Source organism: Neoarius graeffei, chromosome 16, assembly GCF_027579695.1.
Source record: "Neoarius graeffei isolate fNeoGra1 chromosome 16, fNeoGra1.pri, whole genome shotgun sequence".
Taxonomy (NCBI): domain Eukaryota; kingdom Metazoa; phylum Chordata; class Actinopteri; order Siluriformes; family Ariidae; genus Neoarius; species Neoarius graeffei.
Window position 1 is genome coordinate 58,742,404 of NC_083584.1, and position 25,631 is coordinate 58,768,034.

Sequence of the window (25,631 nt, forward strand, 5' to 3'; positions counted from 1 at the left end):
TAAGTATCTTATAATAAAAATATTACATATACAGGTGGCGGCACGGTGGTGTAGTGGTTAGCGCTGTCGCCTCACAGCAAGAAGGTCCTGGGTTCGAGCCCCGTGGCCGGCGAGGGCCTTTCTGTGTGGAGTTTGCATGTTCTCCCCGTGTCCGCGTGGGTTTCCTCCGGGTGCTCCGGTTTCCCCCACAGTCCAAAGACATGCAGGTTAGGTTAACTGGTGACTCTAAATTGACCGTAGGTGTGAATGTGAGTGTGAATGGTTGTCTGTGTCTATGTGTCAGCCCTGTGATGACCTGGCGACTTGTCCAGGGTGTACCCCGCCTTTCGCCCGTAGTCAGCTGGGATAGGCTCCAGCTTGCCTGCGACCCTGTAGAAGGATAAAGCGGCTACAGATAATGAGATGAGATGAGACATATACAGGTAGTCGTCGACTTATGACCTATGCGACTTACGACCGATTGACTTTACGACCATCTGGTTATGACTGGCAAGCGTTTCCCAGCTGAGCGTACGATAGTTTCCGCTAGGGCTGCACAATCGAATTTAATCGAAAATCGCGATTTTGGCTGCCACGATTAAATTAAATGAAAATCGCGATTTATTTCCATTTAAAATGCGAGCTCTGCTGTATATCTGATCAAGCACTTTTTGGCCAATACTCCGCCAAACCATTAGGGGGCGAACCGACGCATGTAAGGTTTCATTACTCCGCCTAAATAAGCAAGCAAGCCAAGTGCAGTGTTGCCAGATTGGGCGGTTTTAAGTGCATTTTGGCGGGTTTTGAACATATTTTGGGCTGGAAAACGTCAGCAGCATCTGGCAACACTGGCCAAGTGCGCAGAGCTTCAGTGCAGCGGTATCTTCAAGGGGTGATGGCGTGAGAGTAGGTAGCAGATTGAGATGAGAGAGAAAAGCTAACTATGTCGGAACAACAGACTATTTAGCGCTGGAGGCAATGTTGTGACCTGCCTTCGCTCATGTTTAAAGCCAGAGCATGTTGATAGGCTGGGCTTTCTAGCTAAAAACTTGTAGGCCTCAGTATAATGCTATGTAATTGTTGCAATTGAGTTTTCAGTTCCTTCATCCTTTGGTAATTTATTGGATAAATTTCATTTATTTGTCATTTGGAAATCAGAATTGCTCTTTTAAATTTCATTCTGCACTGAAAGCTGTTCATATTGTTTGTTTGAATATAGTGAAATAAAATTTAAGTGATTTCCCTAACATCAAGAATAATCGTGATTAATAATCGCGATTACAATTTTGATCAAGATAATCATAATTATCATTTTTTCCATAATCGTGCAGCCCTAGTTTCCTCCCCAGCTCCCGGCAGCACCCAGCCAGTGTTGCCAGATACTGCTGACGGTTTCCAGCCCAAAATATGTTCAAAACCCGCCAAAATGCACTTAAAACCGCCCAATCTGGCAACACTGCATCCAGCCTCATCTATTATGTGTGCAGTGTTTCGCTGGACAAACAACGAGCGAGCTACAGCGTGCGTGCGGCTTAACCAGATCTTGTGCTATAATGTGCGTAGCTGGTAATCAAAGTAACTTTCACTTTTCTGTTCTGTTACACTGTTCTGTGTCCAAAATGAAAAGTTAGTTTTCAACTGTTCAGCTAAAAAAAAGTAATTAAAACGATTGTGTTGTTGAAATGATGTGTTTGCAATTTATTTAGAATCAAAAACTGATACAGGTGGATGAAAGAGTGATAGTGTGATAGAAAAGTACTATAATAGTACTACTGAGTGATAAGAAGTCCAAGTGAATGCTTGATAAGTAGATAATAATAAATAATTAGGTGTATTTTTTGGCGCGCGCTATAGCTCAAAATAATATACCGGCAAGAAATAAAAGTTCCTTTCACCCCTGAGTATGCAGTGTTTGACTTAAACCAAATAATGAGCCAAGGTATTGAAATAAGAAAATGTTGATAAAATAAGACTAAGATGATTACAATATCATTACACATCACAGTTCATTTAACACAGGCCGACTTACGACCAGATCGGTTTACGGCCGGTCAGTCGTAACCAAACGCAGTTGTAAGTCGACGACTACCTGTACAAGATATTGTAAATATCTTATGCCGAATTATTATCGCACCTTACAAAAAAAAAAAGAAAAATCCGAGTCCTCGTCTCCAACTTCCGAGTCCTAATGCAGTTAATGCACGAGTCCGAGTCATCAGTGCTCAAGTCTAAGTCGAGTCACAAGTCCTTAAAATTAAGAACAACTTTATTCATCGCATGCTTGTGAAATTCCTTTCTGCATCTAACCCATCTGAAGCAGTGAACATACACGTGAGCAATGAGCGCACGCATACATACCCAGGCCATTATTAAAAAATGTTCTGTTTCCGGTCCACCGGCCGGGTGAGTGCTGTTTGTGCAGTTGAAATTTATTTTTAACGCCGGTTTTGACATTTTTTTCGGGTTCGTAAATCTAAAATCGAACGTGACATTTCCGCATTCCCAGGGCTTTCCACTAAGGCTCATACTAGCCAGCCATGACAAATAAGTAGCCAGCCGGGGGGGAGTAAACACAAAATAAACTCCTGTGCACGCAGTTCCCAGGATTAAATGTATTTTCCACAGACCATTTATTTATTCACTTTACTCAAATACAAAGTAAAACGGCAGTAAATCTTCTTTCTTTTCTTGCGTATTGCATCATGAGGCGTTCCTGGCTTGTAAATCTCTTACTTTCGGCGCATGACACATTCACGCAGCTGAGCATGCTATGAATTAACAACGACAACGGTCTGCAGTGGCGGCTACACAATTACACACTCAGCGAACATTTCTCCATTTGTGTATGAAAATACACTCCAACCACTCAGTTTGGCTTCATTTACAACCAACGGTGTCTTTTGATGCCAGCACGGAATTGAACGAGAGAAGACTGGTTTACCGGAGACAAAATAAGCGTCATCTCTGCTTCTGTTCCCTCCGACACACTACTGCCTCCGCCGAGTGTGCGCGCACTCTGAACTGAATCAGCTCTGCGCATGCGCCGTGCGGCACAAAAAAATGGCAGCCACCATGAAGGAAGGAGATCCGGAGTTTTCAAACATTTGCTTAAGTGTGAAATCGCAAAATGGTATTCTAGCGAACAACAAAATAGTAAAGATTCAGAAAAACAAATCATTCAGTGATCATTTTAATAGTGTAATTTCATCCGAACTCGGCCTAACGCTCGATTTAGAACTACAAAAAGTCCGTGTGTCGGACATTTTAAGTACCTTTGTAGAAGTTTTGCAAATGTTGCAGTCAGCATTTAAAATGCTAACTTAAAGTTTTTGTACAAGTTTCAGTTGATTAAACTGTCATATTTTATTAAATGTGTCTGCTTTTGTAATAAAAAAGGACTGAAAGAAAAAGCAAACAGCATTGCGATTTCTTATCCATCCATTAAAAAAAAAAATCCCTCCCTCCCGAATGAAAATTATTTTGCTCACAGGAAACGGATTTTTTTTTTAAGGATGGCCCCAGAGCAGTGGGAAGCCATGCTAACAGCACCCAGGGAGCAGTTGGGAGTTCGGTGCCTCGCTCAAGGGCACCTCAGCCCAAGGCCGTCCCATATTAGCCTAACCGCATGTCTTTGGACTGTCGGGGAAACCGGAGCACCCGGAGAACATGCAAACTCCACACAAAGTCCCTTGCTGGCTGCTGGGCTCGAACCCAGAACCTTCTTGTTGTGAGGCGACTGTGCTAACCACTCCCAACTGCTCCTCGGGCGCTGTTAGCATGGCTGCCCAGTGCTCTTGGTATGCGTGTGTTAATCGCAGAGAGGAATTTCACAAGCGTGCGATGAATAAAGTTGTTCTTAATTAGGGCACGAGTAGGACTCGAGTACTACAAGCCTGGCTCAGAGCAAACTCTACAGTAAGGGTGTGGTATAGGCTGTATGGCAAGAACGACGAATCATCTCAAATATTGCATAACAGTTTCCAAGTCATGCCCGGTTGGCTATACGATTAACACTCTGCTCGGCCTTCGAGTCCAAGAAAAACAGAAACAGTGGAAAGAATCGGTCGGACACTGACTAAAAACCGATCTCGTCAGTGAAGTTGTTTACTTGGCCATGCGCAGGCACTAGTTACATTCACCACTTTTATCATAAGTGTGTTTTCAGTATTCATTAGAAGGAAACGCGCCAGTATGGGGTGTGGTTTAGCGTGTGCCATTTACCCCTGAGTACTGGTGGCAGGAACAAAGCTGCTGCTACTGGGGGCTGAGGTGCCGAAGGCAGTGTCGAGTGCAGCCAGTGCAGCGTAGCGATCACCTCCCAACATGGCTACCTGAGGAGGGGGCGGACCCACACCTGCAGAGGGAGGAGCTGAGCTTGAACCTACAAGAGAACAAGCAAATTTGAGCCAGGGAAAGGAAAAAAAGGAGGCCTAGTCTCCTGAATTAACTCCAATTATTCGTGTTGAATACGGCACCCAAAACCCAAACGTCACAGTTAAACAGTGAGCGGTATCTGATTTGTGTGGTGCGAGTGTTTGAGTACCTTGCTCGGTTTTGGTAGAACTGAAGATGTTGTCCAGGTCAGCAAGCGCAGCATACCTGTCAGCAGGTATGGCTCCTGCGTCTGCCTTAGCCCCACCTCCAGAGCATTTGGCCTGGGTGGAGCCGTACGTAGCAAAGTCAGCACTGCAAGACTTCGGGAAGTTGTCAAAGTTGGCAAAGTTGGCATTGGCCAGTCCTGCTGAGCCACCTGTCGGAATGGTCAAACAAGGAATCAGGACAGGGTCGTTTCAAGGAGACCGTACGTCTAATAGGGTGCATCAGTTGCCCTCACTTTCATAAAATCTGATGCATTTTGGTTTGGGTGTTCCTTTTCACCAATAAAGACATCCTGTAAAATTTTTTGACCATATTCAAAACCAGGGCTTTGAACCGGTTCAAGGAATGAAAACGAAAACCGGGAACTTTTTCTATTTCACATGGAACAGAAACGAAACCAGAAACTTTATTATTTTTTATGTTCCGGAACAGAAACGCTTATTAAAAATAATGGTAACCGGTTAATACCGGTTTTTATTTCGTTCCTCAAAGTTTCCGTAGCCTACAAATAAAAAAGTCATTCTTCTCCTGCGCAAGTTTCTATGACCCGCTGGGGTTCACTTCCTGTGTGACGTTCGCTGACTGAATGGAGAGAGCGGGAGGGTGGACTGCTATCACGTCTCCATTACTGAGTGTCTGAGCAAAGAAGAGCCTGAACGTTGCAACCTCCCTATTGGCTGTTTGTAAAAATGTATCAATTGTTGCCCTTCCCACGGGAATCATCGCGGGCTCGAGAGACGAGACCTGACGAGTTAGTTCGTTGGTAGCAGAACAAAATGTCTGGACACAAATCGGGTTTTCAGAAAAGGAAAGAAAATAAACGGAGGGTCGAAAATACGAAAAAGGAGGCAGAAAATGCAAAACGAGTTTTAAGGTAGGACAAATGGTTACTTTTCTGAGGCAGCCCGCCGTGGCTGCCTGCAGGCTTATTTATTATAGCCCATTTAGTTAAAATAGTTGATATAAAATGTTTATAGTTATAGTTATGTGATGGTTGTCCTGATTTAGACTGGTGGGGGTTTTTTTTTGGGGGGGGGTTGCGCGATGTTGCACCCGGGTCCAGATTAGGGCAGAACCGGCCCTGGCTACATTTCAGGTGTAGTTTGTTTTATGAATGTATGTACTTGCATAGATGTGTACTTGGTCTTCCAATATGGCGCCTAACAAAATCTCGCGGCGCGGTGACGTCATGCGGTAGCCCTCTATAGGGCCTGACTAGCCTTTGGTAACACACTAAACGAATTATCTTTCATTTTAGGCACTTTTTCTGTTTGTGTAGATGGGAAGACATACTGAGAATCCAAATCGCCAACATTTGAAATAATAATTGTTTTGAATTATTTCTTGTCTTATTTAATGAAGGTTGTAATAGAATTAGCCTACATTTGGCTTAAGCTGGATGAGACAGAGACATAATTTTATAGCTATTTGTTAAACCGCTGACAGGGAACGTAATTAACCGTTCCGGGAACGAAATTTTTTTGTTCTAACCGGTTCGGGAACGTCTATTTAATGGTGGAACCCAAAACCGGAAACGTTAAAATTCCGTTTCTGTTCGGAACGAACCAATAGGAAAAAAATTCTGGTTCAAAGCCCTGTTCAGAAGTCTAAAGGCCTCTGCATGCTCTTGCGACAAGGCTTTCGCAGATAGCTTTTCGCAGACAGTTGTAATTTATTGTTGAGCGGGGAGTAATAGGCGTGCGCGATGTTATTCACCGCCACAACGCAAGGGGGCGCGAAGTCGCTAGGAGTAGTTGGTGGGTGTGGTTAGTGGAGTGTTTATCCTCCGGTTACTTATAATGACTAGAACTTTTTTTTTTTATAATGACTAGAACTGGAGTCGTATAGATGTACGTACTTCCTCACTTCCTCGATCAACCGCTCTTCGTGCTGCTCCATCTTCGCTCGTGTTTTTAAAAATGGCGGTTGTGAAAACAAAACAAACCGGGAAAGTAGGGAAGCGGAAGTGCGTGTACAGCGGATGTAGAGTGGACTAATCAGAGCCCTCTTGTCTGCGACGCCATCTGCGAGGACTGGGTTGTCAGCATAAATTGGCCCTTAATGGTGGCACCATGAGGTTCATTTTTTGCCAAAAAATGCTTGTTTTCGCGTGAGGTTTGAATCCCAATGTTGGACTCCATTTATTGATTTCTTGTGCCCCAGAGATCATGTTAAGAACCTTTGCAAGGGATTGAGAAGCATTAATGTGATTCATAATACATGTGTATTGTTTAAAAGTAGTTGAACAATGATTCAATGAACAGCTAAAACTCAAACTGTGCTTGATAATATATTTAGAATATGGACTAAAAATGTGGATCTACGATATTTGGTATACTCTATAAGGTGCCATAATGTTTCATGAAAAGTGATCGAAATTGTGTCATAAAAGTCATAAAATAGCAGCTTTTTCCATAACTTTGAGCTCCTGGTGCCACCATTAAACTTTTGAATTTCGTCAAAATATTTCACCCAGTGTGTTTTCTTACCAAAAGGAACAGAAAAACAAAAATGCATCACGATCGGAGGAACTTTTCTTTTTTAGGGGGCAACTGATGCACCCTAACGTCTAATCATGTACTATTCATCATCAACAGACGAGTGCTGAACACGCTCATTCATTCAAGGCTCGTCATGAGAAGTGATGAACAAAATGAAAAAGCCAACAAAGCAGCACATCCACATCCACGTTTAGTGCTTTTCCATCAGACGGTGCTGCAAATCATGATAAATTTGAACCCTGGACAAAATGTATCCCGGCCGAGGAGCTGTTCGCAGGGAATACGACTCCAAATTGAGTCGGGGTGGGTCAAAAAAAATGTGCACATGCATGTTACTTGGGGTAGATGGTGCATTAAAAATATTCTGCAATGCCATTATGCTTTGTCCCAAGTAGTAAATAAAGACAGTAGATAGAAAGCTATCTCGGAGCCCATCGAACCTGAAGACGACAGATTGTACATTGAGCTTTGGTAAAAATAAAATGTAAAATTGAGATATATTTTATATAAAAACACACACACACCTCAGTGTTGTAGTTGAGTCACTCAAGCTCGAGTCAAAGTCCAAGTCATTAATAAATAAATAAATAAATAAATAAATAAAGTCCACTATTGATCTGAGTCGAGTCCAAGACTCCAACCGCACCATGTGACGGCGGCTGTTTTAGCGCCATTAACATGAGTTTGTTCCTGAACATGCCGTATGAACAGGTGAATGTGCTTCTCTTTATCAGGGAGTGTGAAGTATTCTGTCAGAGATGGCTGGGAGACGGATGTAAGTGCAGAAGGTGCGTTTATTAATACAAGTGAAGACAAATAATCTAGAACGGCAGGCAAAATTGTAAAACAGTGAAACAGGCAACAGGTCGAGCGAGACACAAACAGGCTATCGTACACTCGGCAGAATCAAAGACGAAAAACAGGAAATCGGGGATCAGGAAACCGAACAAGGAAATAAGGCTCGGTAATGCATCAGCAACGCAACTCAATACTTCGCAAAGTGTGTTTTCACAGTTTTTATATCTATCTATCTATCTATCTATCTATCTATCTATCTATCTATCTATCTATCTATCTGTGTGCGCCTTAATCCTGTGCAGGTGCGAGTCGTTTACAGCGCACAAGAGTCCGTTTGGCGTACGCGCCGTCCGGAGCACCCAAGAGTCTATCCGATGTACGCACCAAGGCGCACAGGTGTGACACTGACACGAAATTAGTACAAAACTTTTTTTCTTTTTTTTATAGGGGAGGCTGGGTGGGGTTGGTTAGGGGTAATGAATGTGCATGTGAGATGGAGGAGGGTAGGTGGGGGGGGGATTTGGAGGGGTTTTGGGCCTTGAGTTATGCATGGAGGGACAGTGTGTATATGTTGGGGGGGAGCGGAGTTTGTGATCGTGAGCACGTGTGTGTGTGAGTGTATATAAGCAGTGCTGGTCTGTGTCGGGCCAGGGAGAAGGAAACTGGATCATAATGAAGGAGAGTGGTGGTGGGGGGAGTATTATTTTATTTGCTAATCATTTGTGTTAGTAAATTTTTTATAGATAGTAATTCTAAAAATAATAGTTATTTAATAGTTAATTACGATGACTACCTGAGCACCTGTTCATGGCTATGGTGCCAGCCACCCCTGCCCAAGCTAAATCATGATGGGCCGACAGAGGGGAGGGGGAGGTACTGCATGAGGCAGGGCTCCGGGCCCGGACGCCCCACACACCGACACCAGCCCCCCATAACCTCCGCACAACACGCCCTACCTATCCTATATATGACTGTATATGACAAGAATGTGTGCCTTCTCTAAAATGTACTGCATTAAAAGAAGAGGGCATGCAGGGTGAAAACCCGCCCAGATCTCCACCTACACGCCCCCCACACCCTATGTAATCAAAGATACAAGCCTCCTCGAAGATGTATTTGCATTAAAAGAAGCGAGGAGTGCAGCGAAGCACCTGCAGAGGTTTCCCACATGCACTCCTCCCCTGCCCTAGTCTATCATGTTGTTCTTGTTGAAGGTGGACAAATGGTGTGTGCTTCCTAATGTGTAGAGCATTTAAAAGAGGATAAGGCGCGCTGTGCAATACCAAGAATAGGCAGGTATCAGAGTGCATGCGTGGGGTGGGCGGGGCGCCGAGAGGGGAACCCTGACCCATCAACCCTCCCAATGGCACCAACCAACGCCAGTCCCACCTGACAGCCAGACAGGATGGGGCTGACCATGCCATCCCAGAAGCCCAGGTATAACAAGAGTAGATGAAGTGGGGGAGGGAAGACGGTAGCAGAGGGAGGGAGGGAGTGGTGGGAAAAATTAATAAATGAAGTACATAAACAAACAGAAATAAGAGATTCCAGCTTCCATCCTCCCTTCCCCAATATGTATGGCTAAGTATTAACGATTATGGAAGGATATTTGAGTGTGACGTTGGGACTGGATCTCAGGCACAAAGGGCCAGGTCAAGTCTGTAAAAAGGTGAGGTAAGATGACCAAGAGGAGTGTGTATTCTGAGTGTGGAGCAAGTTGGGAGAGGTATGATTGTCCAATGATATATAATCTGCTAGCAGGTAATTAGTACAAAACTTAATGTAGATATAAATATCTTGCGCCAAATTATTATGGCATGTTACAAAAAAAGAAAGAAAAAAATCCGAGTCCTAATGCACGAGTGGACTCTAAGTGCAAATCCGAGTCATCAGTGCTCAAGTCCGAGTCGAGTCACGAGTCCTTAAAGTGCATATCACGGGTAAATTCAGGCGCAAGATCAGTGTAATTCTCTTATTTTATATTAAACTTTGGTCAAATATCTGTCACATTTTGCGCAATTTTTTTTTCCCTTGCGCAATACCAGAAAAATTCAGTTGAAATCAAGCCATTTGAGGTGAATTGGTCCGCCTCTGAAAAAACTTGGCGTTTGGATTTCCCGGGAAACATTGATTTTCGTGACGTCGCGTGCGGGACGCCTCCCTCTGAATCCTACGCCAGCGCTGGTTTGTTTATGAGAAAACGACCTGGTGGTTTTCTGCAAATTTCTTCACCGTTATTGCGTAATTATTAAAATGGTTAACAGATGTATCGTAGGAGGGTGTAGCAACACCAATCTTGATGGGATTAGTACTGTATTTTCTGGACTATAAGCCGCTACTTTTTTCCTAGGTTTTGAACCATGCGGCTTATACAAAGGTGCGGCTATTCTGTGGATTTTTCTTCCACCGCTAGGGGCGCTCTAACCGGAAGTAGAATCAAAAATAAGATAGACGGAAAATCAATGCAAAGAAGAATTAGCAGATCTCTAGCAGATAGAACACGCACGACAAATTACTAACTGGTAATTATTTTCAAATCCAGAGAAGATGATTAAAGTGACTTGTGGTTTCAAACACAGGAGAAATGAAGGTAAATAAATACCGGTTATTTTCTCTTGGTTCTGTTCCGTTTTAATCAGCAAAGTTGCTGCCGTGTTAAAAGGCACTGTTCGGAAAGAATCTGTTCAGGTACATACATGTACATTTACAGTACAAAATCGTTCTGTACATGCAGTAAATATCTAATTTTTCAACATAGATATCTGCGGCTTATAGCCCGGTGCGGCTTGTATATCTTTTTTTTTTTTAAATAGAGCGGATGCGGCTTATATACAGGTGCGCTCTATAGTCCAGAAAATACGGTACTCATCGTTTCCCAAAAGACCGGACAATGAGAGAGAAATGGGAGTGCTTGGTCTACACAGGCTGTGCAATGAAACCGTGCAAAGCTCGCGCAGCCTGCTGGCGCTTCCGCAGGTGACGTCACGAATCTGGCTCCAGACTCCCTTGGGATTTTTCCAGACGCGTTTTGTTATTTTATTTTTTTCCTGCTATAGACAGATGGCCTTGTGCAAAATTACCCTTCTGGATGAGTGTGTAAAGGGACAGACTTTCATATAAAAAAAAAACGAAATTGGTCCAGAATATGCACTTTAAAATTAGAGCACGAGTCGGACTCGAGTACTACAAGTCTGAGATATATATATAACAAAATGAAGGCGTAAAAATTCAACCCTAGTGAAGATCTCTACTCTCAGTTAAAAAAAAAAAAAAAGCCAATTTTAGCCAGAGACGACATCAGGATGCTTCTACGCTTTAATCATGTTCAACTCTGCATTATTTCTACCTCAACGTGTGTTCAGGTTCAGTCTATCCCAAATTCATGGCTCACGGTTTATTTGCCACATCGTTTGATTGAAAAGCAACACACACACACTACTCCGAGTCGCCAGCAGGGGCAGTAAGGAGAGGAATCACCCCAGACTGCAGCTGACTGACTGATCTGAGAATGCTGATGCATGCACAAGCAGTGAAGAGAGAAGGATGGGGGGAAAACATAACCAAGTTATCCAAAGACTACAGAACCCCGAAAAGGACATGGGTGAAAAAACAAACAGGTCAGCCTGGCAACATAGAAACCACAAGAATGAAGCGCGCACAGCCGTTTTCCCAGCTACGTCTCTTCCGGGGCTCTATGCTGCATTATATTTGCAGCCAATATGAAAACATTTTTTTTCTTTTATAAACCTCTCACACAAGTATGTGACCTGGAAATCCAGCAACCGAAATGAAAAACTTTGCCAGATCTCGCCAACCCCCCCCCCAAAATCCCTTCCAGGGCTCTGTAAAAGAAAAACTGTCCACGGCACAGCAAAAATTAATCATAAGGGGTGTTCACATGGCACATATTTGCATCGATGTATTTTGTTGCGATATATCTTACACCGGTGTAAATTTTGTGGCGCGTTCACACATCACAAACCTGCTTACTAGAGAGAAGCGTGTTCGCACCGGTGCAGCCCCACTTGCGTTCACACGGCAGGTTTTTGCGACCGTGCTATACAATAGTAATAATGCGGAAATGAAATATGCGCATGCGTGAAAATGTACTTCCTTTTCCCGGTTGTCATGGCATCACCAAGCGCCGGGAAAACAACGTGGATGAAGACACCAGTGTTGCCAGATATTGCTGACGTTTTCCAGCCCAAAATATGTTCAAATCTGCCAAAATGCACTTAAAACCGCCCAATCTGGCAACACTGGAAGACACGCAGTTCTGTTGTTGATGGTCACCATTTTGGAAGCGCAAAATACCAGGATGCAAATTATGCAATGCCCGTATGTAATGAACTCTCCACGCGTAGCGAGTCTACCCCGTAGCGTTCAGACGTCCCGTTTTATATCGGCGCTGCCCCGCAAACTAGCGTTTACTCCGGAGTAAATTTCTTAAACCACCTCCCGAGCAGGGTTAGATTTGCACCGGTTTAAGCAGCTTTCAGGGGCTACACCGGGATAACTTTGTAGCGTGTGAACGCTCTACCGGGGCAGCCCCGGTGCTACACCGGAGTAAAAGTTGCCGTGTGAACACCCCTATAGTCAGTATTCCGACAGCCCAGTGATCCACCAGAGGCAGCAAACTGGCACCAGGCTGCACCCAAACACAAGGGGACAAAGAACAGAACCTGGACAGATTTTCAAGACGTAGCATGACGTATACATGGTGTAAAACACTGGAGTGTTAGGAGATTCATGTGGGCGAGTAAGATGTTCAGATGAACGAACATGAATACTGTGTGAGTGTGAGTACCTGTTTGCGCAGGCTGAAATGGTGCTTGTGGGGCAGACGGAAACGCAGCACTCGGCGCGGTGGTAGCAGCAGAACTCCCGAATGCATCGAAATTCGCAAAGTCTGTGCTAGCGTTAGCATTCTGTGCTGCTGGAAGCCACAACACACAGAATGAGAAATGAGAGATGCAAGAACATGGTGGAATAAACCTCGCACCAATCGTGCGAGTCATCAGGTGATGTTATGAAACATGAAATGACGAACTGAAATTCGTCCTTTCATGGAATCGCCAATAAACAGAACAAATAATGAATGCTATGATGCAGTGTTTCCCAACCTTTCTTGAGCCACGGCACATATTTTACATTCGAAAAATCCCACGGCACACCACCAAACAAAAATGTCACAAAAAGTATATATAATGAAATATAATGATCATCTAGTCTCAATTTACTTACTCCGTGTGAAACCCGGGCCTGTTTAGCTGAACACAAAGCTGATATACTCGCAGGAACTGAAGAAAGACACACACGAAGATCTTCCTCAACAGCTCTGAGTCTCTCTCCTTTTTTAGTTTTTATAGCAGTCATGCTTGAAAAGCCCAGCTCGCATAGATAGGTTGTGGAAAATCACCTTTTTTGCTTTCTTCTGACCTCTACTCATACTAGGGCCTTCATCTGGGTCAGAATTTTCTCCAGGACCCAGTTTGGATTGTGTACTTTTTCTTTTCAAATATTTATCCATCGCTATCACCGCTGTCACACCCGAAGCATTACTAATTCTATTGTTTGAATGGCAACAGGTAGATACACAGGTTAATTAGCTACCTGCTGCCATCTAGTGGAAGAGTATTTAATTGTTCTGCCTGTCACTATAGGTTGCTGGCATAGACGAACGAAGACAAATTATTTGCAGTAAATAAATAATTTTAGGAACAATTAAGTGAAATTGGATAATTTCCCACGGTACACCTGATGATCTCTCACGGCACACTAATGTGCCGCGGCACAGTGGTTGGGAAACACTGCTATGACGGCACTGGGCACCATGACGAGCGCTCAAAAGCATTGCTGGCGAAACCAAAATGAGTCCTACTAGAAGTCGTCAAGTTCTTCCGTTGACTTATAAGTGCTCTCGTATAAATCCTTCTCCAGGAGACAGAGTTTACCTGGATGGCTGTTGAAATTGGCAAAGTTAGCGAAGCTGGAGTTGCCCGAGGATTGTGACGCCGGAGCGGCGAAGATGTCTCCGCCCAGATCGCTGAGCAGATCAAACTTCCTGTCCTGATGGCTCAACTGAACACGTGACACTACAGGGGACTGAGAGGGACAAAACATGCAGGTAAAAAAAAAACAAAAAAAAACAAAAACAACAAACAAAAAAACAACCCAAAACACTAAAACTACTGAGACAGAGCCAGGAGATTACAGTGAACAGGGAGAGATGACAAGAACATTTAAAGATGACGCTTTAGTGAGAAGGGGAGATATTCTCTCCTGCTACCTTCACTGCACTACACAAGTACCCTACGTAGTGCACATTACAGGGATTAGGGACACGGTGGTGTGTGTGTGCTACACATGGAACGCTACCGACACTAACCCGAGTGTCATGTTCCACATCAGTGTACTTCTGAGTCAACAATTCTTGATTTTACAGCAATACGGTCATTAAATCTAAAAAAAAAATTACACACTCATTGCTTGGGAAATGTCAAAACGACCACTAAGTGAAACTTGTTCGTAACACAGCATTACGGTTGGTGTAAAAGCAACACACGGGTATCAGGTATCTCCCGGGTGTGTGTGTGTTCTCTTACCTGACTGGGCGTGTTTCTGTTCAGGTGCAGAGCAGGTGCAGAATCTCCCAGCAGGGTTTTCAGTGGCCGCACTTCCGGAGTGCTGTTTGTGCTGCTGGCTGAGGAGCCGGACATTGAGGCATGGACCGAGGCTACAACCTTGGCTTGGTCTGGAGGAACGTACCTGAGCGCAAAGACGGAATCATGTAAAAGATACTCAGGTGTCATGGATTCATTTGAGTAAAGCAGAGTCATGATTCTTATTAGGGACCTTAGGTAGGGACACAGTAACAGGAGAACACCACCCACGGTGTTATTTTTCAACCTACTGCTTCCACCATATGGGAAGAAAAACCCCGCTGATGTGAACCTGGTCATTCAGGTCGTCAGCTGACTTCATTTTATTGCCCCATAACGTTGCTGAGCCTCCACCTGTGCAACTGAATCAACCCCAGATCATAACGCTGCCTCCAGAGGCTTGTACAGCGGGACACTATGCTTCACGCACTTCCCTTCTTACCCGGACACGCCCATCATTCAGGAACAGGGTCAATCTGGACTCGGACCACATGACCTTTTTCCGTTGCTCGAGAGCCCGGTCTTTAAATCAGATACGCAGAACCTTTATTTTTAAATAAATTTGAGTGGATAGTATCTCCATCCTTGATTCTTGTATGCTGCATAAAAAAAGTATTTTTTTGAGAGTTAAAAATCAACCGCAAAGTTGGCATTCGAGCTGCCCCGCTGAGCCAGCCAGCCGAGCGCGTGACATCACAGCGGTAACCGGTTTTAAGGCCGAGGCCTTTTATAGCTATAGACAAAAAAAGTCCTATGAATAAAAATTTATGGTGAAAGTAAGAAATCCCGTTACCGACTTGCTCAACTAAGACTGATTTGACTTCATTGATTGTGGGTTGACTCATTAAAACAGGATCGGTGTTATAACTTATGCAACATGTACATGCATGGATTTTCACTGATAAAACGTAAAAGGCTCATTAAATAATCAGATGAACTGAGACGATCACATTCTGAAGCAAATTAAATAATCTTATACCGCTAACTTAAACACACAATACAAGTTACATGGATTAATCTAAATGCAGGGAAACGAGTGTTGTTTTGTATCCGAATGAGAGTCGCATCTTACCCATCTATGTTGTGGCTGACTGTTTTGAAACAATCTGACTTTCAGTTGTTTGTTCAGTTCTCCGTTCATTCACTTCTTCCACGCAAGGGCGAGATATTGCTGCTGAGGCAAGTGGAGAAATCAGACGGCTGGCCCACTCATTCTCCATACCGAGTACTCCGCCATTACTGCTCGGCTCAGGCAATTACTAAAACCTGGGACGGGACGTCACCGGTTTTAGCAACAACCGCAGAGAGGTCACTGCCCGAACGATAATATCCCGTCCCATCCCGTGTTTTAGCAACAGCCCTCGGCTCATACTCCAGGAGAACTGGTGCAACTTTTCTTGTAGTTTTCTTTTCCTTTTACTGTTGATACTGCACCCTCTTTCAATACGGGCTTATAGCCAACGCTCCTCAACAGATCAGAGGTCTCATACGAGTCTTCAGTAAAATGTGCAGAGTAGAGGAGAGACCACTTCGTAGGCGCCCAATGTGCCCGTGAACTTCTCGCAAAACGCGTCCAAATCTTTGCAGTTTGAACATTCTTGGGCCATGAATGCAACGTAAATCCACCTTCTGTCGTGTTGCTGCACCGGCCAAAACACATCTACGTGGCATGGCGATAAATTAGCTCAAAATGGAGGATCGGAGTTGCAGTCAGCTCTGTGTTTTAGTTTCGCGGAGGTGGCGACGAGACCGATAGACTTTCTGCAGTGACGTTATGGACGTCAAGGTCATTCACTCAGACCGCTACCTATGTAAATCACTTTAAATCATAAAAATTACTAGAATTAGATATATTGTTAATGCTTAAAACTATTCCTGTGCCATTCTTGAGGTCTCAAGGCGTTTACGGTATAAACGAAAGTGAGGCCATGGCTCTGCGTATATGCTTTAAGCTCCGTCGCAAACTGAAGCCTTTTCTCCTGATTAGTTTCACGAACAACGTGGATTTCTTATGATCACAGCTGTTTAGTCCCAGTCCTGCGAGAGTGGAAATGCTCTCCATTATTAAAACACAGCTGCGAGTTCGACTCTCACTAAGTGTTTAAGTGAGGTTTTTTTTTCCTTGTTTCCGTTTCCGGTTGAGAGTACGTCGTGCGCGTTCTGGCTGCCGCTTCTCACCAGAGCTTTTTTATTTTATTTCTTTTTCTATTTTTTTTCCTGTGTGTTTGTGTAGTTTGATGTTTGAGTGTTTTCTCCACCGGTTGTGGTGTAGCTCCGGACCTAGTTTTGGGCGTCGGTTCCCTCCAGGCCTTGGTTTGCTGTGGGTGCTGCCTGTGCTCCCAGCTGTGGACTGCAGTGAGCTCATTGCTCAATTTACATCATGGCTGTCCAGCGCTCTGCGCTTTAATGCTTGGCGTGGTGTTCCGAGCGATGTTGCTCGGTGGCGTCGCGGTGGCTGTGCAGGCGGTTTGGGACACACCAGCGCTCTGCGTGGCGGAGCTTCTCTGCTCGCTTTGCGGATCCACGGCGTGGTGTTCGAGCGATGTTGCTGGCGGCGTCACGGCAGCAGTGCTGGAGATGCGGTACTTGTTTTCGTGCGCCTTTTAGTGGGACTGTGGCTGCTACACCACGGGAATTACATCCTGACCCCTACTTGGTGGACTTTTTACTTTTTATTTATTTATTTTTTATTATATTTTTTATTTACTTTTTCTTTGTCTATAATTGTAAACCGTCCTTGGGTTTTTTGAAAGGCGCAATATAAATTTAAATAGTTATTATTATCTCTGATTACGCTTAGTCAAGATTTTTCCCTCCCTCCCGACCACGTCTTCTGTGAAGTTCACGGTTCACCACCATCCTTCCAGGTTTTAATAACGTGCCGGTCAGTTTTTAACCCAATTCCAGTCATCTCATCTCATCTCATTATCTCTAGCCACTTTATCCTTCTACAGGGTCGCAGGCATTAAACCCTCTAGCGCCACCAACGGCTCAAGGCTCAGGTACATTTCTGCTTGTAACTTTTCAACCGTTGGTCCCATTTTCGAAAACTTGGTCTCCCTGGAATCCTTGGACCCAGCCGAGTCCAGTGTACCCTATGACGTCATTTTCCGCCCGCCTTCTTTTCCCGCCATTTTGATTTTATTCCAGTCATTTCAGCTCAAATCTCCTGAATCCTTTTTTTTTGCTTGATTCAGGCCAATGTTTTGACCTTCTGAAACACAGTAATAGCTTTCCCACGACCACAGGATACAGCTTCTGACACGCTATTTAAGAAACGAGAAGCTACTCACGGCACCAGTTAGAAGATGAAAAGAAGTATTGCAGGTGAAATATTAATCACTGCAGTCATTGTCCAAATCAAACTCTCTTACGTATTTGCTTATTTAAATCCAACTGATGACCTGTTTTTTGAGACCAGGCAGTGTATAATCACGATACAGCCATATTCTGCACATAAGCATCATCAGGTACCGCCCAGCTCACCATCGCTTCTTCTCATATTTTTCCTGGAGGAACTCTTTGACTTTCTGCGGCTCCCTGAAGTCAGGCACAGTTGAGCTTCTGTCGTCGAAGAGGCCCAGCCATATCTGTTTGCACACCTACAGAAAAGCACAGAGGAAAGGAGAAAAGGGATTAGTTTACAGCACAGATCACACAAAGAACAAAAAAAAAAAAGGGGGGGTAGCAAGTAACATCAGGCATTTATTACCTGCTGGCTTCACTGAGCTGATCTTTTTCAGAAACATTTTTGGGTCTGTCAGCAAAATAACCCTTTCTTGTTACACCAAGTTTTACTACCAGTCCTTACACACACACAGTGTTGGAAAATAAGTAGCACAAAGAAATGAATCCATTTTCATGTATTACTGTATAATACAGGTGTTCTTCGCGGGCGCTTTTCAAGTGGTGCACCGCCATGTTATAATTCTGGCCAGCCACCCTGCCCTTGGCCAAAAAACCCCACGCTGCTTCATCAGTATAGACCCCTTCGCAGTAAACGTCATACATACGTAAGAGGAAATTGCGCGCGCAGCCTGGACCCAAAAAAGACTCGGCGACGGTAGAGACGAGAAGAAATATTTGGAAGAAATGCCCAGTTGTTGTGTTGTCAGGTGTCAGAATCGTAGCAGTGATGGGGTTAAAATGTACAGAATTCCAGCAGGATCTCACCCATTCCAAAAAAAAAAAAAATTGCCAACGTCTACGGATACAAGCCATCAAACGTGCAGACTGGGATGAAAGCACCATCAAAAATGCGCGGGTTTGCAGCGCCCACTTCATCACAGGTAAGATCAGGCTATTTATTAAATCTTTCTTTTTTATTCTTTCTAGTCTTCGTTTATTGATGTACAACCCCGATTCCAAAAAAGTTGGGACAAAGTACAAATTGTAAATAAAAACGGAATGCAATGATGTGGAAGTTTCAAAATTCCATATTTTATTCAGAATAGAACATAGATGACATATCAAATGTTTAAACTGAGAAAATGTATCATTTAAAGAGAAAAATTAGGTGATTTTAAATTTCATGACAACACCACATCTCAAAAAAGTTGGGACAAGGCCATGTTTCCCACTGTGAGACATCCCCTTTTCTCTTTACAACAGTCTGTAAACGTCTGGGGACTGAGGAGACAAGTTGCTCAAGTTTAGGGATAGGAATGTTAACCCATTCTTGTCTAATGTAGGATCCTAGTTGCTCAACTGTCTTAGGTCTTTTTTGTCGTATCTTCCGTTTTATGATGCGCCAAATGTTTTCTATGGGTGAAAGATCTGGACTGCAGGCTGGACAGTTCAGTACCCGGACCCTTCTTCTACGCAGCCATGATGCTGTAATTGATGCAGTATGTGGTTTGGCATTGTCATGTTGGAAAATGCAAGGTCTTCCCTGAAAGAGACGTCGTCTGGATGGGAGCATATGTTGCTCTAGAACCTGGATATACCTTTCAGCATTGATGGTGTCTTTCCAGATGCATAAGCTGCCCATGCCACACGCACTAATGCAACCCCATACCATCAGAGATGCAGGCTTCTGAACTGAGCGCTGATGATAACTCGGGTCGTCCTTCTCTTCTTTAGTCCGAATGACACGGTGTCCCTGATTTCCATAAAGAACTTCAAATTTTGATTCGTCTGACCACAGAACAGTTTTCCACTTTGCCACAGTCCATTTTAAATGAGCCTTGGCCCAGAGAAGACGTCTGCGCTTCTGGATCATGTTTAGATACGGCTTCTTCTTTGAACTATAGAGTTTTAGCTGGCAGCGGCGGATGGATGGCACGGTGAATTGTGTTCACAGATAATGTTCTCTGGAAATATTCCTGAGCCCATTTTGCGATTTCCAATACAGAAGCATGCCTGTATGTGATGCAGTGCCGTCTAAGGGCCCGAAGATCACGGGCACCCAGTATGGTTTTCCGGCCTTGACCCTTACGCACAGAGATTCTTCCAGATTCTCTGAATCTTTTGATGATATTATGCACTGTAGATGATATGTTCAAACTCTTTGCAATTTTACACTGTTGAACTCCTTTCTGATATTGCTCCACTATTTGTCGGCGCAGAATTAGGGGGATTGGTGATCCTCTTCCCATCTTTACTTCTGAGAGCCGCTGCCACTCCAAGATGCTCTTTTTATACCCAGCCATGTTAATGACCTATTGCCAATTGACCTAATGAGTTGCAATTTGGTCCTCCAGCTGTTCCTTTTTTGTACCTTTAACTTTTCCAGCCTCTTATTGCCCCTGTCCCAACTTTGAGATGTGTTGCTGTCATGAAATTTCAAATGAGCCAATATTTGGCATGAAATTTCAAAATGTCTCACTTTCGACATTTGATATGTTGTCTATGTTCTATTGTGAATACAATATCAGTTTTTGAGATTTGTAAATTATTGCATTCAGTTTTTATTTACAATTTGTACTTTGTCCCAACTTTTTTGGAATCGGGGTTGTAGCAAAATACTTTGGTAACGTTTGTCTGATTAGCTGGGTCATAGTTACACAATGTAATGAATATTGTTAGCATGTTAACTTAGCTTTGCATGCAATTTTGTTTGTAGAAGAGGTCTCGCTTGACTCAAGCAGTCCAGATTTTGTGCCGTCATTATTTGTGTATGCCGAAAATCACAATTTTAAAGCAAGGATGGAAAGGTAAAATTGTGTGCCCTCACTCTAAATGCCAACTTACGCTGACTGCTCTAACCTAGCTCCCGCCCCGTTCAGTTTCATTTCTGCTCTCTGCCTCTCGCTTTTTACGCAGCTCTGATTTCTCTTAGCTGCACTCTTTACACTATCATTCCTTTCATGCCATTCCCTCCTGCAAATTGCTGTTCAGTGTTGGTATTTGCTGTTGTAGCTAAAGCCACATTGCCATCACATCACTGGCATAATTTGATTAAAACAAAATGAATATGAATGTCCCATTGTTAATCAAGTTGTAGTCTCGCTGTAACCAGAATGTTGATGGCAGGCTACTTTTGTAAATAGGTTTTTTTTTTGTTGAGTTTGACATTTTTTGTAAATAGTATGACTGCCTTCAGGTATCAGAGGAAAACTTACTAACATCGTCCGTCCACTCTTTAATTAAATGCGGATCCGGTAGGTGATGTCCACTTGTTAGAGTCAACTTATTTACGTAGCATTCTCGATCTTGTAGCGACAATTGTTTGGCATAATCTGACAGCTCATAATGCCGGTCTATGGGCAGCGCCATTGTTTCGGAGTCCAGGCTGCGCGCGCATCCTGGCAACGGTCGGTTTGTTTACAAACATGCGACGGGGTCTATACACCAAATAAATAGTCAAGTATTCGCTTTATTCTAATTTTGTAACTATTTAACATGAAACGAATGCATACGGGTCGATCCCTGCGTTACACTACACCGCACCACATTACACTATACTGACACACAGTAACGTTGGAAGCTGCAGCTAGCCAGCCGCTAAATACTGTAACTTAGCATTCTTGTGCAACAGTTATGCTGATAGACATATAAACAGACGCCGCCTTCTGCGTAGAATCATACGTCATCCTCGCCGCCATATTGGATGTGGCAAAGTGGAGATTCTTCAACCGTCTCTGGTATAGCGTCTAGACAGTAGCCGAGAATAAAGATGCCTCATTCATGTGCTGCGTTTAACTGTACCAACAGGTTTGCCGTCCAAACGAGATCACATGGGATTACCTTTCACAGGTGAGACTGGAAAAATACTTTTCATTGTATTTGGTCATTATAACGTATTTTTACAAACAGATTTTTCTGACTTTGTGGCTAATATGAAGTCTCGCGCATAACAGCCGCTCGGTGAAATCTGTCTCCAAACAACGAAGTATTTCCTTCGTAACTACGCTGACTGTTGTTAGTTGCTTAGCTAACTTTTCACATACTATGTAGGTTTCCCAAAAATAAAGACATGAAAAGCAGTGGGAGACAGCTGGGTTTTCTGCTACTCCGTCATCCATGCTGTGCAGTGAACACTTCAGAACGGAGGATTTGGACAGAACAGGTCAGACAGTCAGGATCAGAGAGGGAGCTGTTCCTTCAGTCTTCAGTTTCCCAGCTCATCTCCACCGGGGAGGTGTAGAGTTATAAGCAGTGAGAATTAGAGAATACAGTGCCACACTATGATGAACGTTTTTGAACGTATGATGAATGTTTTTAACCTTTCTGAATGTGAAGGAATCAGTGATGTATTTTGTTTTGGTCTGACGTTAGGGAAAAAAAAAAAGTTTCCGATAGCTTGATTCCGGTATAGGCCTGCTGCATGTTGAGGAAATTTAGGTCACACCTCCCACGGAATATTGACGGGTATTTCGCACACTATTTATAAGCATCACATTAAAAGTTATATATGTTGTTTTGATGCCTGTTTGTTTCCCAAATATATCCGTGTGTGTGTTAATGGGTGAATAAAAGGCATCGAGTTAAATATTATTGTAGAAAGGGGCTTTATGAAGTTCAGTCCATTTACTTGCATTGGTGTACGGGGAAGATTTGCCACATCCAATATGGCGGACGCTCTGACGTATCCCAGCAACGGGCCACCAGCTCAATGCGGCGTCTATATTTATATGTCTATGGTTATGCTTATCCAGGGCTTGAAATTCGCGGTGGTCCGGTCGCCTGAGGCGACTTAATTTGTCACTTGGCGGGTAATTCCTGTCACTAGGCAGCCCGGCTGGCTAGTTGAAAATAAAAAAATATATATGAAGCGAAGATTCAGACACACCGTCAACTAAAGCCGCCACATATTAAGCGTGTGTTGTGTCTGTGTTAATCGATGTGTTTATCGGCAGGACGGAAAATACCAAAGAATTCCGAATCATATCGTGTACGAGTCAGGCTGTCGGTTTTTTTTTACTACTGCGCATGCGTATAACGCATCTCGTTGAATATCGCGGAGCACAGAAGCACGGCAGGCCAGAACTGAGTTCTCAATGAACTATTTATTGCTAGCTTTTCAGCCTTTTATCACTTCCCAGCCGTGCACACACACGCACACACGTGTTCTGGTTGGGGAGAGAGAGAGTTCCCTTTCTCTGCTCTCCTCTCCTTTTAAAGGGCGCGGTCACTGGGGAAGACATATAAAAACAGGTTAATCCCCATCAGGTGCAATGATTCCACCACTTAGCTTCCCTGACTCCACCCTCCATTCACAGACCGCCGCTTGGCCACACCCCCGCTGCCACATCACATTATCAAATTCAATAGATGTGGCCACATTATCGCCCATTTAAACACGTGTTTTTTTGTTGTTTACAGCTACCAAAGCTACGTTGCGATGTGGAATTTTCTGAAAGGTGTACAGAAACCGCCAGAGACGGGGACAAAGTGACCTCGGTCTGAAGAGGAGAAAAAGGCCGCCGATAAAGTGTACGAGAAGGAGAAATGACAAAGGACTTATAAGCAAATGTGGGAGCAGGGTAGGCTTTTTATGGAATAATTAGGCCGAATCCCATTTCACCCCTTGGACCAACCCCTTGGCCCTTCCCCTCCATTTTGCGCGTTCACGTGAAGGGGTAGGGGTATCCCAATCCCAGTTAACGCGGAGGGGTAGGGGAAGGGGTAGGGCTTCTGTACCCCTCCAAACGGAGATTTTCCTGGAGCAGACTCCGAACGAAGGGGTTTGAGTGATTTCCCACAATGCCATGCGGATTTCAGCGAGATTTCATGCGGATTTCATAAAGATGGCGGTTCCCGCGGCGAAAGATTGTCATAAATGTATTTTCTCCATTATTTACGTGTTTTAAGTTGTTATCCAGAGGAAACACGCCGCTTGATTCGCTTTCGAGCTGAGAATGAGCAGCGATTTCTGAAATCCAAGCTGCTGCTAAAAAGCTTTGGGAGTGAGTATTGTTTTCGGTTGCTTTACTGCGTACGTTTTGTTCTGTTATTCTCGCTTTTATTGTTTACATGAGTGTTCTGACACCTCATTCTGTCGGATGTGGTGCACGAAGCGCCAAAGATATCCCATTCAGTGGTGTTAGTTAACAAATCACACCCTGCCAGCAGAGATTTCTGGTTCTGCCTCTGGCTCTGACTGTAGCGGCTGGTCGCAGCCAATGACGCATTTGGTCGCGTTTTGCTAACGTAAACGCTGACGGAGGTACGCGATGACGTATGCGATCGTTGAAGGGCTATCCCAATACGTAAGGGTTGAATTTCAAGCCCTATCCCTTGTAGCTCAGTTTCAAGGGGAAGGGCCAAGGGGAAGGGGGAGGGGAAGGGGTAGGGGTAGAAATTAGAATTGGGATTGGGCCTTAGGTTTTTTCAAGTTGATTCCTAGTCAATACGAAGCTCCTAATGCTTTCTCTCTCATAAATGGTGAAATACAGAAAGCATGTTGGACATATTTTGGGTGCTATAGTCATGATAGTAAGTAGATTTGTTTTCAATACTCATACACCAAGTTGCCAAGTTTTCCAATATATTATTATTTGTTGATATTATATTATGGTGCTCGGTGTTGTTCATTTATGTATTTAACAACAGTATCAAAATACTCGGGTCTTGAAATAAATGCACATTAGTCATGAACAATGGTAACTCCTCTCTTTTGTGTTATTTTTGACAGAAGTAAAATTCATCCATGAACAAATTTTGGCGAGTTGATTTTCTGTTTGGCTAGTTACTTTGGAAGGGAACTAGTCCGGCTGGCTGGTGGAAAAAAAAAAAAAAAAAAAAGAATTTCTAGGCCTGTTATCTATTGTCATTTCTGACCATACACAGTTACAGTAATCAAATAACAGCGTGCACACACATTAAGTTCAGGTCTTTTATTTTACGTATCTGTGATTGTGTCGGCGAGAGCTGCATTTTCCCGTTGCTTCACCGTGGTTGTTTACTGCAGGACGTCCAGGTTCCTGGGTCAACTACGGAGGCCGGGGTGGCTTTGTAGCGCCAGTCTCGTGCATGGATTGGAGTGGTTTCACCCAATTAATATTATGCTGTGTTCACACTTATACCGGTACGAAAGTGGTATAACTGTATCGATACAAAGTATACCGGTACAGTTTAGTGCATCTGTCCACACTAGCGAGAAATGTTTGCAGTTTTCTTTCACGGAAGTTGAAACGCGCGTGCGTGAAATGTTTCCGTGGTTACCGAGTAACTTCCTTCCGAGAATATGGCGGATGAAACGACGTGTGTGTGCTTTTTGTTGTCAGTGTACAGTCTGTATTTCTGGTGGTCATTTATTCAGTCGAATAGTATAAAACGCGCGAGGCAGTTGAGAAAGAAACAAAGAAAACGAATCTCCCTTTCTCCCCCCTCATTTTCCCCCTCTTCCTCCTTTCTTCCTCCCTCTTTCCCCCCTCCCTTCCCCCTTTCTTTGCTCCATGTAGCTCCACGGTTGTTTTGAGCCATTTTTTGATGTTTTATTTACAGCTGGAAAGCACGTGCGTATTGTATTATATGAATAACCCGGAAGAAGTAGGAATGGTTCATTGCGCATGCGCATTATATTTGTATCGATACAGAACCGCTTCATCTGTCCACACTACAGCACCGATACTGTACCGGTACGAAACCCATACATTTGTGGGTTTCGTACCGATACAGTACCACCGCTACAGTACCGGTATAGTTG

At 43.8% G+C, this 25,631-nt stretch overlaps 1 protein-coding gene across 5 annotated transcripts in view; it reads right to left on the reverse strand.

Moving 5' to 3' along the window:
* Positions 1-25,631, reverse strand: part of agfg1a (ArfGAP with FG repeats 1a) — a 136,674-nt gene that overhangs the window by 21,687 nt on the left and 89,356 nt on the right. For 4 of the 5 annotated variants that reach the window (XM_060943258.1, XM_060943260.1, XM_060943262.1 and 1 more), the window contains 6 exons: positions 18,026-18,141; positions 14,483-14,645; positions 13,832-13,982; positions 12,685-12,813; positions 4,523-4,729; positions 4,201-4,360 (listed from right to left, as the gene is read on the reverse strand). In XM_060943258.1, coding sequence (XP_060799241.1) covers positions 4,201-4,360; positions 4,523-4,729; positions 12,685-12,813; positions 13,832-13,982; positions 14,483-14,645; positions 18,026-18,141 — 926 coding nt within the window. The remainder of the gene's footprint in view (positions 1-4,200; positions 4,361-4,522; positions 4,730-12,684; positions 12,814-13,831; positions 13,983-14,482; positions 14,646-18,025; positions 18,142-25,631) is intronic. The other variant, XM_060943259.1, reaches the window with a different exon arrangement.